Source organism: Lontra canadensis, unplaced genomic scaffold (assembly GCF_010015895.1).
Source record: "Lontra canadensis isolate GAN:19392208 unplaced genomic scaffold, GSC_riverotter_1.0 scaffold16, whole genome shotgun sequence".
Taxonomy (NCBI): domain Eukaryota; kingdom Metazoa; phylum Chordata; class Mammalia; order Carnivora; family Mustelidae; genus Lontra; species Lontra canadensis.
Genome location: NW_022631010.1, coordinates 21,894,966 through 21,911,417, shown reverse-complemented (window position 1 = coordinate 21,911,417; position 16,452 = coordinate 21,894,966). Strand labels below are relative to the sequence as shown.

The 16,452-nt window shown below is 41.6% G+C and overlaps 1 protein-coding gene across 9 annotated transcripts in view; it reads left to right on the top strand.

Moving 5' to 3' along the window:
* The window catches only part of RALGAPA2 (Ral GTPase activating protein catalytic subunit alpha 2), a 311,877-nt gene that overhangs the window by 170,645 nt on the left and 124,780 nt on the right, over positions 1–16,452 (top strand). For all 9 annotated transcript variants that reach the window (XM_032859300.1, XM_032859299.1, XM_032859298.1 and 6 more), the window contains 3 exons: positions 4,603–4,731; positions 5,598–5,656; positions 11,223–11,331. In XM_032859300.1, the coding sequence (XP_032715191.1) occupies positions 4,603–4,731; positions 5,598–5,656; positions 11,223–11,331 (297 nt within the window). The remainder of the gene's footprint in view (positions 1–4,602; positions 4,732–5,597; positions 5,657–11,222; positions 11,332–16,452) is intronic.

The window sequence follows — 16,452 nt, the reverse complement described above, 5'->3', positions numbered from 1 at the left end:
ACTCTTTGTTTTCCTCTGCAAATGGTGTGAATGAAATTAGCTTTATTGTTTACCAGGGACTTGTATTGAAATCAATATGAGTAGCCAGCTATGTAAATTTTTTTTGGCATATTGTTACTTTTTCACTCCACTTATTTCTCTGGTGCACGGTAAATTCAAACTCCAATCCGGATTTTAAATTAAGTTGTTTTTTATTACTTTGTATAGTTGATATTTCACACTGGTGTTTTCGTGTGCTAACTTCTTGTGAGGATAAAGTAAAAAGCAAAGACAGGAGCAAAAGGGAGGGATGAAGAAGAAAAGAAAGGTAGAAGAAAAAAAGGAAGAAGAAAAATGTTGAGTTTGTTCAACTCTTTTTTGTAAGGAATGTGACAAATTTTTATGCTTCTTTATTTCCAAAAATGATTTTAGGATAATCATTCTCAAAGAGCCTTCAAATTTATTTTTAAATATTTAGATTAACGTTGAAGAAACTCACAGGATACGGGAAGGAAAATCATACTTCTTTATTGACAATTTCCTTACTTGCTATTGGAGTCTCCTGTAAAAATGCCAGCACCGTTTCTAGAGATAATATCATGCATGCCAGTCATTCTCTGAAAATTTATCTCTTGGCTAGATAAGCTATTAAAGTAGCTTCCCAAAATTTTTCTTTTCAAAGAAAGAGAAAGAAAATAAGATCATCTGGAAGTGAGAGTTATATGAAGGAACAGTCACTCTGAATTACTTTGAATTTCTCTCTTAGTTTTCAACTTGAGATTTAAACTTGTAAGGGAACAGATGAGAAGTGTTTGAATGGGGCACACATACTCAGTCATAATTTTTGATTAACACAAGTCAATTACAAGTTTGAATTACCCCCACTGTGCAGATCTGCCCGACTGAGGCAACGGGGGAAAGACATACACATGCACAGGTCTCCAAGAGATGGGCAGGAACTTGTGCTCAGTAAATGTCCTTTGTAGTAGCCAAAAACTAGAGTTAATCCAAATGTCCATCACCAGTGGAACAGATAAGGTGTAATGTGCACATAAGATAACGTATTACGTATAATTCCCTTCTCATGCTAGACCCCCGAGCTCTGTAGGGTCAGACTTGGGTTCCATCCCAGTGTTGCCATATACTGTACTGGTCCTCTACCCTAGGCAATATGCTTAGGCATACAGGCCTCATTCTCCTGTGTGGAAATTGGGGCTCACCTTAGGCTCAGTGCTTAGACCAAAAAATTATTTAGATTTACCACATTCATTGAATAAAGCTGTGTAATCCTTATTTTGTTTAAGGTCTAATGTTTTATATCTGATTGTGACATAGTCTAGCATGCAATCTAAAAGTCCCAGTTCAGGGGCAGTTGGGCAGTTCAGGGGCACCTGGGTAACTCAGTTGGTTAAGTGTCTGACTCTTGTTTTTGGTTCAGGTCATGATCTCAGGATTATGGAATCAAGCCCCAAATCAGGCTCTGCACTCAGCCTGGAGTCCTCTTGGCCCTCTCCCTTCTCCTCTGCCCCTCCCCACCCTCGTAAATTAATAAAGTCTTAAAATAAATTTTAAAAAATTAAAGTCCACAGTTCAGGCCAGGCTTACACATGACACAACTGTTAAGGCCACTCAGGGAAAGGAATCAATGTCAATGAAGTCTAAACCAAGATTGTCTGGGGATAAAGGGCAGCATTTAGAGAGGACTGACAAAGCAAGGCTGTTTGAGAAACAGTTACTGTGGATCCACTACATGCTGGGACCTGGCCTGGATGAGTATGACAGGGGCCCTACCCTCAATGAATCAGCTGGGTAAACTAAATGTTAATATCTGTGCCTAAGTTTCTAGAAGCCACAATAGAATCACATCCAGACCCCAACAGGACAGCAACAGAGGAATGGTTCATTCTGCTTGGTGAGAAGTGAAGGGAAAGACCTACATTAGAAAGGTCTTCATCGGAGAAGTGATGCTGAAGCAGAGACCTGAAAGGCCCTCAGTGTTCGTCAGATAAATGGGGACAGCAGCAGCCACCCCTTATCTTCAGATACTTACTGAGCACCCACTGGGATAGAAAAGTGCTGAAAACCATCTAACCCCCATCTTTGTTGGTGTTGCAAACACAAAACAACTATGTAACACATCAGAAAGTAATATATGCAAAGAAAAAACCGGAAGCGGGGATGCTGGGGACCATAGAGGTGGGATGACATAATGTCTTGAATTCACTTTAAAATATTGAAAGTGGAAACTTCTTAGTGATTTTTAAATACTGAAATGAAAAAAGTGAAACATACAGATAAAGCAAGAGTGGTAAAATCTTGAATCCAGGTGTTTGGTATTTAGATGTAATACTCTCTTTCCCTTTTCATTCCTCTTAACATAAAACTTCAGGAAAAGGAAAGCAGCAGATGAGGGGACAGAATGATGGAGGTGGGGTAGTGTTGCACAGAAAGGGCAGGACTCTGGTCAGGTGGAGCTCGTGTGAGATGCCTCTCGACCCCTGAGGGGGCACGACATACAAACCTGGACTTCGGGGGTGGGGTGGGGGAGCGTCTAGTCTAGAGAGAAATGATGGGGAGTCCAAAGTCCAACATGTAGGAGGCATTGAAATCATGGATCTGGATATCCTTTGGGAGTGAGTATAGATCTGGGAGAGAAGAGGGCACAGGACCACGCTCAGCATCACAGTTTGGATCCTGAGAAAATGAGGCATCCCAGCATGGAGACTGTTAGATCGCCTCAGGTAGGAGCCAAGAAAGGTGTCCCAGGGCCAAATGGTGAAAGTGTTCCCAGGCTCAAGAGAGCCAGCACCTGCATCTGACACTGGCCAGAGGTCAGATAAGGAAAGGCCTGGGCGGTGACCACAAGGCTTTATGTGGTAGAGGTCACATAACAAGATACTGTACTCACTGACCAACTTTGACAAGTCTTAACATTTTCATTTTGCCCTAGTGGTTTCAAATCTTTGTATTTTAAAAAATGAAAGAAACCATTAAGAATATAATGACTTCATGCCTGATGCCATGGCCATGGCTACAATCAGAGCTGCTGTCACTCTTGCCTGCACTGGGCTTCAGTTGACACCTGACACTCTGCTCTTCCTGAGAGCATCCATCACCCCACACTACTGCTCCATTCCGATGGCACCACTCCTGGGGTGGAATGAGACGGGCACTGTGCCACGTGTGGCGGGGGGATCGCTACCTGGGAGTCCCAGTGCTTTTCTCCTGGAGCTCCCCTAGTCCCTGCAGCATACCTGCATGGCCTCTGGGCCCTGTGCACCTGCATCTTTTACAGGTCCATGGGTGCCCCTGGGTCTTCTGCCTTTTCCATCCGCACTGCCTGCACTGGCCTCTCGCCCCTCACCTCGCTCCCTCACTCTGCCAGCCTGGCTGGCTCCCCCGGCACTATGTGACTTCTAGCAGCAGTTTGTCTTAGTGTCCCTAACCATCCTGAGCAGAACAAATTATGCCACATTTTGGGTCGTAGAGAATATCTCTGTGTTTTATATTGTCTTTTGGACCTGTGTGCTGATGGAAACGAAGTGAGGTTAAATATGAATGTTCTGGGCTCCCATAACATTCCCACTCTCTGGTTCTCACAGCCATATCACTGAATTGTATATCACCGCTATTTGCCTCTTCTCCCATACCCCACACACCACACCGCCATATCCTGGGGGAGGGAGACTCGCTTTCATTTCAAACCCAGAAGTGATTAACAAAACAGGCCCAGCGCAAATCAGGATCTGTCACTTGACAAGCCATTTAATTTCCCTGAGCCTCAGTTTTCTCACTTGTAATGTGGAAATGATAATAGTATCTACTTCATTGGATAGTTGAGGGTATTTTATGAGACAGTGCTTGTACAGCATTTAGAACAGTGCCTAGCACTGTAAGTGTTAGCTGCTATTGTTATAATTACTAGATAATAGTAGACAGAAGGGTAGATGGCAGGTGGGTAGGTGGGCGAGTGGCAATACCTTTGTAATCCTGGTGCCCATTCTTGGCTAATCATAGCTGCTAATAAGTGTTGGCTTGATTGAAATCTAGTGAAGTTGGCAAGATTGAAGTCTAGTAACGTGTAGTAAGAATTATACCTAATTCCAATAATAGACAAATAAGTGATTTTGTGTCTCCCTATATATCAAACAGTATAAGTTATTTTGCAAAATATTCATGAAGAGACAGAAAATTTGGTGGATTGTGTCTACTCTCTTTCTCTGCCTTCTGAAATTCAACCCAAACCCCTCTTATGAATTTTGTTAACTGTCTTCACAGCAAAAATAATATTAAGTTGATATTACTTACCCTGCTTTGTCAAGAACATTAAGACTAAAAAGATAAAAACAAAAAGTGAAAGTCATGATTGAGTCATTTGCTCTTCTGACCCTGAATGCATCTGCAGACCAGTTTTCACAATGCTTTTTATACAAGTATAGTGATAATTTCCATTTCTTGGAAATTTGCTTTTTCATCTGGACAAACCTCTCTTGCTTAAATGGTCGCCTGGAGGAAAATAACCTGGCATAGTTTGATTACTTCTTATCTAGGATAAAATAAGTGTAAAGATTCCCTCTCAAAATCATGAAAAAGTAAAGCATGTTTTTACTTCTTTGTGTGCAGACACCTCATTCAGAAGCTCTCACCATTCTTGGTTCTCTAGTCTGCTTTCCAAATACCTACCGGGAGATCCCTTTACTGCAGTCTGTGCCGGAAGTCAGGGAAGTCATCACAGGAACTGAAGATGTCAAGGTACCTCATGCATTTGATTGAATCTCAAGTTTAGCATTTTATAATTCTAGCTATGTGGTCCTCTCTTCCATTATCATACAGTGATCTACTTATCACTGAAAATTCTGCTTTATTGTTTAAATCTTTCAGTAGTTGTTGTTGTTGTTCCCAAAAGGCTCTTTTAGGGGGATTAATGTATTAGATTCAGAGCATATGGCAGTTATAACTGATAGGTTCCTCTGGTGTTTTTTATTAGATCTGTTTATCATGCCTATGGATTGTAATTATATAATAAGTCATCCTTTGTAATAATTTTAGGTTTAATTGTGCCACATTAGTGTATCAAATGAGTTTATAAGAAATAATTGAAGTTAGCCAAATATTCAGTCCCATTGTTAGCCTGATTAAACACTACTAATAATTTGAGATGTCAAGTTATTAATTCTTTAGAGAATAAAAGAAAGCATTTGTTCCCCCCCCTTAACTGACTTTGGGGCAAACAAAAATTCTTTTCAAATCTCAAAATAAATCTATCTAATTATGGTACATAATTATAACATGTAATTTAGTATACAATATATAATTGAAGTAAAAGAAAACTGAGCTTTTCCTATGTGAACTCTCAGTGGCTTTGCAAGGTTTTTATTGCATGCCCAGAAACCCTCTTCTCTAGGCTGGCTTACTTGCCCAGGGAGGCCCTGGCTAAGAACACTACAGGCTGCTCCCCCAAACCCTCTGTTTCCTTCCCTGCCTCCCAGGTTCTCTCTGTTGGGAGCTTCTCCAGAGTTTCCTGGTCCTTCAGTAGCTCCTGACTGCCTGGAACACAAAACATGTGGGAAACCAACTACTAAACAAAGTTTTTATTTTACTTAATTTTGTGTTTTTAGCATTACCTCATAAATATTTTACTGAAGAATGCCACAGAGGAACCAAATGAATGTGCAAGGTAAATGTTGACTAAAGGTAAACTATTTTAGGATTTTAAGATACAAATTTATATGTAAAAAGTTAATGTTTAAAAAAAGCACTCTTCCGCATTACTTGTACACATACTAAAAAGTGTAGTAAGAATTATGTCAAGAAAATGCTTTACTTAATTTTTTTAGAGTGTGCCACTATTCAGTGAAGACAGTAAGGTGCAAAAGATTATAGCATGCTACATTTTGTAGAAGAAAAAAGATTTTGAATATATACAGGTATTCCCTGTTATTTTTTTAATGAAGAAGTAAATGGAAGGATAAACCAAAAACTTATAAAAATGGTATATGTATAAGGTTAGTAATTCTCAACCAGAGGTGATTTTGTACCTCAGGAGACATTTAGCAATGTCTGAAAATATTTTGGTTGTTTCTGCCAGGCATCTGAGTTTGCTAGCAGTCTGTTACCAATATAGGGGTTTTCCGGACCACCTGCATAATGAGAAATTGCATATCTGGCCTTCCAAAGTAAAGCCCAAAGCTGGGAGCAGTGGTAGAGGGCAACACCACTTTCTCATCCTCTGCCTCCAGCCTCATAAAGTCACCAGAAGCCTAACTCAGTCTCTTGCTGCCTCCAAGGAATCAGCTCCTGCCCTGTTCTCTCTCTAGCAGCCTACCAACCATCACTGCCTTGCCAGCTCTTTGATGATTTTTAAGGGTTTCTGGCTTGTGGAATTTTGTTTTGTTTTGTTTGGGGGGAGTTTGTATTTTTTTTTTTAAAGATTTTATTTATTTGTCAGAGAGAGAGGGAGAGAGAGCGAGCACAGGCAGACAGAATGGCAGGCAGAGGCAGAGGGAGAAGCAGACTCCCTGCCAAGCAAGGAGCCCGATGTGGGACTCGATCCCAGGATGCTGGGATCATGACCTGAGCCGAAGGCAGCCGCTTAACCAACTGAGCCACCCAGGCGTCCCGGGAGTTTGTATTTTGACTAACTTTTTCAGTGGTCTTCTCTAGATTGCTTAGTCCACCTTTTCTAGTTTCCCATTACCAGAAGCTATAAATTGACTATCAATTTGTTCATATTAGAGTAACCTTAAATTTTGGGATAAACTCAACTTGGTTTATACAGTACCAGATCTGATTTGGCTAATATTTTGTTCAGGAAAGTTGCATTTATATTTATGGCCTATAATTTTCTTTCCCAATCCAGTTCTTATCAGGCTTGATTCAGGGTTAGATACTCTTACAGAATGATTAAAGTATCGTTTCATTCTCTATAGTCAGCAAGAATTTTTGTAAAATTAAGAGTTCATGCTCCTGTGTATTTAGGCCTCGATGGTAAAACTATCTAGGTCTGGTCATTTATTTATGAGAGATTAACCATTGACTTATTTTCTTCCAAGATTTTAGGAATATTAAGGCTTTCTTTTCTTTTCCTTTCTTTTACACCTTGGATAAACTAAACTTGTGCAGAAATTTGTCCATTTCATCTAAGTTCTGAAATAATATTGGCTATCTTATGTTTCTTTCACTCCAAGAGCTACATGCACTTCTTAATCCCGGACCCTATTATGTATTCTGTGATTTTTGCCACTAGTCTTGCCAAAGATTTATCAACTTTTCAAAGAACTTACTTTTGTCTTTGTTCAGCCTCTTTATTCTAATTTGTTTTTATTTTCTACTTTCTGCTCTTTTTTCTTTCTTTCTTCATATTCTTCATTCCGTTCCTTTTTATCAGCATGTTAATTCTGATGTATTAACATAACAGTATACTAACTCCACATACTAAAATTAGCCTTTCTCTTTTACAAATGTCAACATTTAAGTTCATATGCTTATTTCTAGGTCCTACGTCATCTGAGTTCGGTACGTTTTGATATGTAGTATTTTCCCACTACAGATTTTTTCCCCCATTTCCATTATGATTCCATCATTGATTCCTTCATATATTTCTTTATTTAGAAATATATTTAATTTCTAAACATATAGTTATTTTTATTTTTTTGCTACTGACATCTTAAAGGAATCACAAATCCAATACGTTGTCTGTCAACTGACAGTCTTTGAAATTGTTGAGATTTGCTCTGTGGCCCAGCAGATAGTCAGTTTTTGCAAATGCTCTGGGTGGGCTTGAAAAGCATGCATATTACCATTTCTTCAGTAGTTGGGTGTACCGCTCTAGATGTGTCCATTTGATTAATTTTTTCAATAGTGTGTTTCAAATATTTTACATCCTTACTAATATTTTTACCATCTTAATCATTTACTGAGAAAAATAGGTTAAAATCTCCCGTTATTGTGGTGCATTGATCTATTTTTCCTTGTGTATCTGTCAATCTTTGTTTATATACTTTGAAGCTATATTATTAGCTATATAGAACTATAGAATTATCAAATCTCTATAGAGAATCATATCTGTTAATTTACGTAGTGACCGTATTTACTTCTAAGGATGATTTTTTTTTCTCTTAAGAACCACTTGTCTCATATTAATTAATATATATATTAATTAATATATTTGTAAATAATACTTTCTACCCTTTTTTTTTATTTTAAATTAAATTTTATTTTATTTTTGCAGTGTTCCAAACCTTTCTATATTCTTCTCTTTAGATGTCTTTGAAAAAATTGTACATTCTTTATTTTATACATTTATCCTGTCTGATCTTGATCTTTTAACTGAATCTTTAGTTCATTTCCCATTTACTGCAGTTACTGACATACTTGGATGTATTTCTTCAATCTGCCTTTATGTTTTGTTATTGCTCCTTATCAATATTCTCTCGTTTTGTCCCTATTCTTGCCTTTATTTTTCCCCTCTCCTTTTCTTCCTTCCTTTCTTTCTTTCTTTCAGATGATTTTTTTCACATTCCACTTATTATCTCTATTTTTGCAGAAGTCATAGATTCTCAGTTTTCTAAGAAGTTGCCTTAGAAATTTTAATGTGCATACTTGTCTTACTAACTCTGAAATTAGTCTGCCTTTACTCTTTTCCTGAACAATGCCAGTTCCTTAGAATATAATCTTCTGATTTTATTCCTGTGTCACCACAGCTGCTCCTGTTCTGTCTCCCTCCTCCACCTAACCTCTGAGTGTTAGAGTGACTTGAGGTTTAGGGCTGGTCCTCTTCTCTCTCTGACTCTCCTTGGTGTTCTTATTCATTCTAACCAGACCTTAAATACTGCTGAATTTATGATACTGATGATGCTGAATTTATTTGCCTAGCCTCTTCTGTGAATCCCATGTATATTCAGGCTTATGTATTAAGCTGCCTACTTGGTATCTCAGCTTGGATGTCTTAACACATGCAAAGCTAACACAACCGCAGCTGAACCATTGAGTCCCCATACCATCCCTCAGACTCCATCTCAGTAAAGGTCACCATCATCTACCCAGATTTTCAATCGAGAAACTTGGAAAAAAATCCTTGATTTCTCCTTTTCACTTACCTGTCACATTCAAATCTTTAACATGTCTTGGGAATATCTCCCCCCCACCACCACCTTTTTCTTTACTGTAGAAAGCCAAACTTCTATGGAGTGAAAAATGGAATAGAAATGTGTGATATGCTCAGTCTTTATCAGCCATGTATTAAACATGAAATTGAGGTCACGCAAGCGCAGATAAGCAGAAATATGACCAAGATTTCAAATAAATGGAAGATAATTACGAGGGAAGTTAGTTATAATTACAAGTGATAATAATGTAGAAAACATAAGAAAAAATAGTAAGTTTCTGTTACATAAACTGGAGAAGTGTGAGATGGCAGAGTAGCAAACAGTCTCCAGAGGGTGTGTTGGCATAAAAAGGAGAGTAAAGGTGGTGCTGCCATTAGCTAAAAAAACATCTTGAGAGCTAGAACTCATTTGGGATCACAAAGGACACATTTGGGATACAGAGAATTTAACTGACAGAAACTCAAAGCCAAAAGGAATACCTGAGAATGCCGGAATAGGCAGATGCTAAATGATAAATTTCAAAGGCAGAAAATAGCATTGAAGACCTGCTATAAGCTAGTGCAGCTTTAAAACTCAAGGCAGGTGAGAGTAGTTCACATTATGAAGCCATTTTATGGGTCACAAATGTTTTCTGTCGTTCAGGGCTAATGCAGGTGTTCCTAAGAAATGAGAGATCTTTGCCCTTAATGAATTACATTTAACAGATAGGTTAATGGGTTGTAAAAAAAAAAAAAAAAAGAGTATGTATTAATACACACAGAGAGAGACACACACACATGCAAGTCTATAAGGGAAGAGAGTCTCTTAAAGTGGTATGATTGAGTATAATTCCAAGTTAGATTTTAGTGGGTTGAACACTCAGAGTTTGAGTTAAGCTGGGGAAGATCAAAGAGGCAATTGGAAAGCATACAGAATACATGACATTGAAAGCAAACTGAGAATATGAAGTACAGTTTCTGGACTGAGACTCAGTATAGGAATCAGGCAAGAGGAGATAGTTCTGTACAGTAAGGAAAGCTGAGGGTTTGAATTGTGTGTAACTCCTGTATAATGTTGCTGTTGGAGAATCCAAGAAGCCCAGGCATGCCTTGTAAAGGGGGCTGCACGCTTATCCTGAGTGCATTTTCGTAGAAGGTGACATAGTCTCCAAAGAGCTTTTAATAAACATGTTCTGAAGCATTTCGTCTATCCTAACTTAAGGAGGTGAGAATCCAGTGAAACATGGTGGTTTTAAAACCTCAAAATATATTTATTTTAATAGCTGAATTATACTGAATACAAAGAACTTTCACTGTGGAGAGCTGAACAGTACATTCAGTTTAATTGGCACTGGTGATGTGACCTCTTCTTACAAAGAACAACATATACATACCACAGCTAATGTCTGGTTCGGAGTAGTGGCTTGAATCCCCTTTTGTTTAGGAAAGTAACCAGGTTTGGAAGTATTTTAATTTTATATATGGGCATTCAGAAAAAATTAACAGGAATATGACTTTTTGATCATTGTAAAAGATAGTAGGATCAGTTTCAAAGTAAGTTTCAGTAAGATCAGTTTCAAAGATAACTACCACTTAAAATTGATTTAAAATTGAAGAAGGTAATTTTTAAAGTAATGTGCAACTTGAAGAAGGCTTTGTCCTAACACATTGTTTAAAAGCAGTAACAGTGCAGTTGATTATGAAAGTTGTATTCCGATATTCTTTACAATGGAATGTGGAGTTTGTCTTCTGTTTTAGTAGGTTTTGTATATTTTATTGTAAGAAAAACAAGTAGAAGCTCGATTTCCAACCATTTTCTAAGATTCATGTTTTTGAATCTTCTTCAAAACTACCTTGAAGCAATACAACATGAACTGTCAGCAAAAATAACTGATATGTGCTTTGTGCCTACTAACAGGAAATAGATCATTTATTTCATTAAATATGTAATTACTAACCAATATCAGTATTTCTTTTTGTCCTGAAAACTGAACTATTGAGAATACCTTATCTTTTTCCTCAGGAAGACACTCTGTTAACATATCTATAATTTTGGCCACTTTGTAAAAAAAGATTTAAAATATTTGTCACTTGAAAATACCAAGAAAATATATTACATTTTTTGAGAGTTTACCCCCTTTTCCTTCTTTTTCAAAAGATGCATTGCCATTTGCTCCCTCGGGGTCTGGATATGCGAAGAACTGGCACAGTGTACAAACCATCCGCAGCTGAAAGAGGCCGTCAATGTGATAGGTGTCACTTTGAAGGTATTACCAATTCATGATGTGTATTTGACAGTAAACTGTATCCCAGATAGTCATCCACTGCTAGTTTGGATTAGCCCCATTCTTATTTGTCTGTACATGAGAGATTTTGAATCAAAAATTATTTTTCTGAGAGCCATGTTGAACATCCTGTGAGGCTCCCAAGAGAGACCACCAACAGCTGCTTCCCCACTGATGGCTGCAACCTGGCCATCCATCCCTGAGTGTTCCTGGACCAAGCCCTGCAGCTGAACAGTCTTCCTCTGGTAGCTGGCCACTTCCTGTAGCAAGCAAAACAACTGTCCTTTGTGGGTAATAGTGAAAAGAAGGTGGGATTTCATGCCCTGGCCTCTTCAGTAGGACTGGGAGAGACCTGACAGCTCCTGGTTAACAGTCCTGAGTGCTCCCTGTCTGACTGGTTCTTGGCACTTTAAGGATGGCTTTCTTCCTTTGCTTTGTTAATGAAAGGAGGAGTTGCCATTCACTAGGCAGTCACGTGGAGCTGGATTCATGGTAGAGTCTCCAAAACCTTCACAATAGCGGCTTTGCAAGGTGGATAGTATAATCCTGATGTCACACCAGAGGAAAGCAAGGCCCAGAGGAATCAGGTCATGAGTTCACAGCCATGCAGGTATAAGTGATGGCACCAAGAGCAGATCTGCTTACCATGAAAAACAAAACCTTTGTACATACTGTTAGGCCACTTTCTAAACCAGAGCTCAAATCCTTCCAGGTTCTTTTCGGGCTCCTGCTTAAAAATGATGGTAATAATTAGCATTGTTATCATTATACCCCCCGAACCAGTGAGTGCCCGGTCCCTACCAGTCACTGTGCTGGGATTTTGTGGAAGTTCTCAGCTGTGAGACAGTTGTCCCATTTTACAGTAGAGGAACTGAGGTGCAGGAGAGCTAAAGAGCTCATTCCAGGCTCTAAAGCCTGGCCGAGCCAAAGTTCAAACCCTGAACTGTTCGTCTGACACCAGAGTCCAGGCTCAGGCCTGGCCTTCTTTACTGCTTGATGTGTGCTGCTGTAATAGTCATCGCCATTGTAGCTGACAACTGGGACAGTCATCACCAGGCTGTTGACAGCCCCTGTGTCACCTTTTGTGCTTAAGCCCACAGGGTAACCAGCTGGGGCATCCCTTGCCCATGGCTTGGCATCCAGCTCTCTGGTCTAGCCCCTGCCTGCCTGTGCAGTCTGATTTTGTGTCAGCCCTCCTCACCTACCTCTCTTTCTGACCAAGCTGTCACCCAGCCCTGCTGTTCTCTCTGCCTCCACACCTGGGTGTACCGGTTCTGTCATGAGAGCTGGACAAACACTTGCTGCTGATCCCTGTGGTGAGGAATGGAAAATTGATTGAACCAGGATCAATTAGGAGTGCTCCCTCTGTCCTGAGCGGGGCGCTGACCTTTGTTGTTGCTTTTAATCCTTAGGACCACCCCATGAGGTAAAGGGTTACGGCCACCTCTGCTTCATAGATGTGGAAAATGAGCTGATTGGGGAGTAAAGAGTTGGCCAGGGTCAAACCCAGGACACCCTGGCCCCTTGTCTGGACTTTGACACAATTGCAGAAGCTACGGTGAAATATTCATATGTAACTATTAAAGTGAAAAAAAGTTGGCAATTGTATATCTATGCAGAGTCTAATTTTTTTAATATCCTCTTTCCTCAATTCTAAAGATCTGTTTTTCAAATGTTGAATGTAGTGTGGCCTCCCCACCTCTCCCCCTTTCCTGGAAAAGCTGTCAATAGCTCAGTGGTGTCCGAGAATGTTGGAGATACGTAGATACAGTGATATAGCTATCCTTCTACCCTGTATGGTTCTATGTAGTACAGAAGGGAGATGGAAATTGATAACAAAAGTAGAAGGATATGAGGGCTTACATTTTGTCGTTGTAGGTCTGTAGGTCTCCACATTTTCAAAAATGTCTTTACTTTTCCGTAATGATGAGGACAAACATAAGGCACCAGAGAAAGAATGCATGGAGCCCAGACTCTGCCAGAGGCATCCCAGCACAGTGCAGGGACTGTCTGGTGGAAGCCCCGTCCCTGTAGGTGCTCTGGCTCTCCCCATTTTAGAAATAAGAGAGAAGGCAACTAAAGAAGGCCAAGAAACTCACTCCATTTTGAATTGTGAAGAGATCAGAGGGCCAAGATTGGCCAAATCAGCCTCCCTTTAACTGTTAGGAATAGCAGAGGGAAACTCACAGATGTAATTCCAGGACCCTGGGACAGCTCCCTGCCTGCCTCCCTCTGATGTCTGTGTTCCTGTCCCAGTTGGTACTTTTACTGAAGGAGGTGGCACATAAATCTCAGAGAACTGAGGGCCTAGCAGGGAAAGCATGGCCACAAGGAACAGCTCTAGAAGAGGGGCCTCAGGGAGCCTCAGGGCCTGCTAGGAGGAGGCCCAGCCCCAGCAGCACAGGGAGCATGAGCCCTGCAAGGGCTTCCTGCCTTATGGTTTCCACATTGTTCTGGGTACCACTCTGCTCTGACCCTGCCCTTCAGGAACACTTGACAAGATTGACCTGGGTGTTCCATCTGATGTGGGAAGGCATGTCAGAGAAGGCTGGGAAATGCTCCCCAGGGGGTATCAATGAAAACCAGCCTGTAGCTCAGCAGTAAATGAGAGCAGTGCACTGCATAGGCACCTGCAGATTTCCACCCAGCTACTTGTGTCTGGTGGGGTATTGTGGGCAGCACGGGTGGCAGGTAAGTGTTCTAAGCCTGAGCTGTAGTTACTTAGGTATCCCATCCAGGATGTTGGCCAAGGGCACTAGCATGTCACCTTTGGCTCTGGCTCAGGTGAGCTGCCAACCTTGCCTCCCCAGCCCAGCCTGAGCCCCTACCCTCAGCCTCGCCTGTTTCTCCTTCTTTTACCCCATCTTAGGAGACATCATTAACTGTCTCCTCCTCCTTACCCCAGCCCCATCTTCGGTCATAGAGTCCTGCTGCCCTAGGGCCATCCCTCACCCAGGCTGGGTCCCTATGCTAATAACTGAGCCTCTGGGTGTCCTCCAACCCCATAGCCCTAGTCTGGCCCCCACAGATCTGTCCTCCATACTGCCACCAGAGGAATCTGTCAATACAAGCCCTGACCAAGTCACCCACAAACTAGAGTACTAAGCATGGCATTCAGGAATATACACAAAGAGGTCCCTGCCTATTCCCAAGATTGTCAGTCTTTCAGAGTAGGGACGATATCTGCCCTGTTCATCTTGTGCCCTGTGCTTTGCTCTTCTTTTTTGGCTCAAACAACATGAGAATGTATTGGTTCTTAAAGCTGGAAAATACATGGGTATGGAAGAGTTTGAGTCTGGTTGATCCAGGAGGTGAACAGCATCAACACTGACCTAATTGTCTGAGTCTTCTGCTCTGTAGTCCACAGAGATGGCTTCCTTTTAGGGTGGGATGCCCGTAGAGTTGGAGGATGTCTGCCAGTAGGAGTCAGGGTCCTGCATGTCCTTGTTCATGTTCAGCAGGACTTCCCTCACAGCATTCTAGTAAGTGGTACTGAGACGCATTAGCCAAGGTTTCTTGCTCATCCTTTTGCCAGTGACTGAGGCTGGGAATAAAATCTTTTGATTCATTTCAGTCAGTTAGGGCACATTCCTGGAACTGGGAGAGAGGACTTGCACCTGGAAAAAGATCTACTATTAGTTAAGGAGAGAGGGGGAAATTGACACTGGCCAAGCAACTACACATGTTCACTTTAGAGAGCGTCCAGAAGCAGAAGGTCCTCCCTCTGTAGTGGGAGGAGGTGGCCTGTGAGTGCAGAAATGAATAGTGAGAAGGAGGTAGGCAGTGTCTGGGGAAGGGGCACTCCAGGCAGAAGGAGCACCAAGTACCAAGGCCCTGAGGTGCACATGAACTGGTATACATTTGAAGAGCAAGATGGTACATGGAGCAGAGTGCGCTGTTGGGGCAGCAGGGGAGCTGTGGCCTTAGTACTTGTCAGTTTAGCTGAGCCTGGACAGCATTTCCCAGAATTCTTTTCCCCGTATGGTTTTTGGAGGGAGTGGGTCTATTGCATTTTTTTTTTTTAATTTGAGTATAGCTGACACATAATGTGATGTTAGTTTCAGGTATAGAACATAAAGTGATTCAACAACCTGTGAGTTCTGCCATGCCCACCACAAGTGTAGCTACCATGTGTCACCATCAGTGCTGGCACATTGTCCTTGTTCCGTGAGTATGTGCGGAGTGAGCGATTAATTCCCTGCCACAGCCCACAGCATTCACGTGTGACTAATACCACTCCACTTGCAGCCCTCCAGCCTAGCCTTGCTTGCCGCAGGGCCCTGCTGCCCGCTGCCTACACAGAGACACTCTTTCTCTGCCTCCTTCCAGGCTAGGCTCAGCTCTCCTGCCCACCCCCAGCCCGTCCTCTTTGTGGTCTGCCCCCTCTCTCACACCTTACCCCTCTCTGCCCAGAGTCTTATTGTCTGGTCTACCATAGCTCTCATTTCCTCATCATCCTCTTGTGTGCTTCCATCTTTTAGATGTAAGAGCCATGCCAGCCTTCTGCTTCCACCCCATGACTTGACCACTGTGATGCAACAGAAACACACCCAGTGCCTACTCATGTTCTTCACTCCCTCGGTTCCATCTTCACCTCAGACTCACCTTGTGCTTCTCCTCAGGGGGCTGTGCGAGACGTTAGGAATGATGAATGAGTGATATGAGATGATGAATGGTGAATGAGATGTGGAAAAATTAAACACATGAAAGAATAGGCAGACAAATACCAAAGATCAGCTTGATAGCCCTTAATGCCATAAGGGAACTATAAGTGGGAAACAGGATGAAGCTGAAGAGCGGGAGCAGATGGGCTGCCACTCCTTTGGATGGGCATGGTGGCCTCATAGAGGAGACATTTAGGGCCATGATCTGAAAGATGTGGCAGTGCCAGCAACATGTAGACCTGGGGAATGAGTGTCCCAGGCAAAGCAGGGAGCAAGTACAAAGGCCCTGGGGCAGAAGCAAGCCTGAGTATTTGAGGGATTGAAAGAAGCCTATGAGCATCAGGTTCCCCTGAGGCCTAGAGGCCAGGCTCTGAAGAGCCCCTTGAGCACAGACCCTCTTGCCCTGGTGCCTACCAGAAAAGGGCAATCAAGAAGTGTT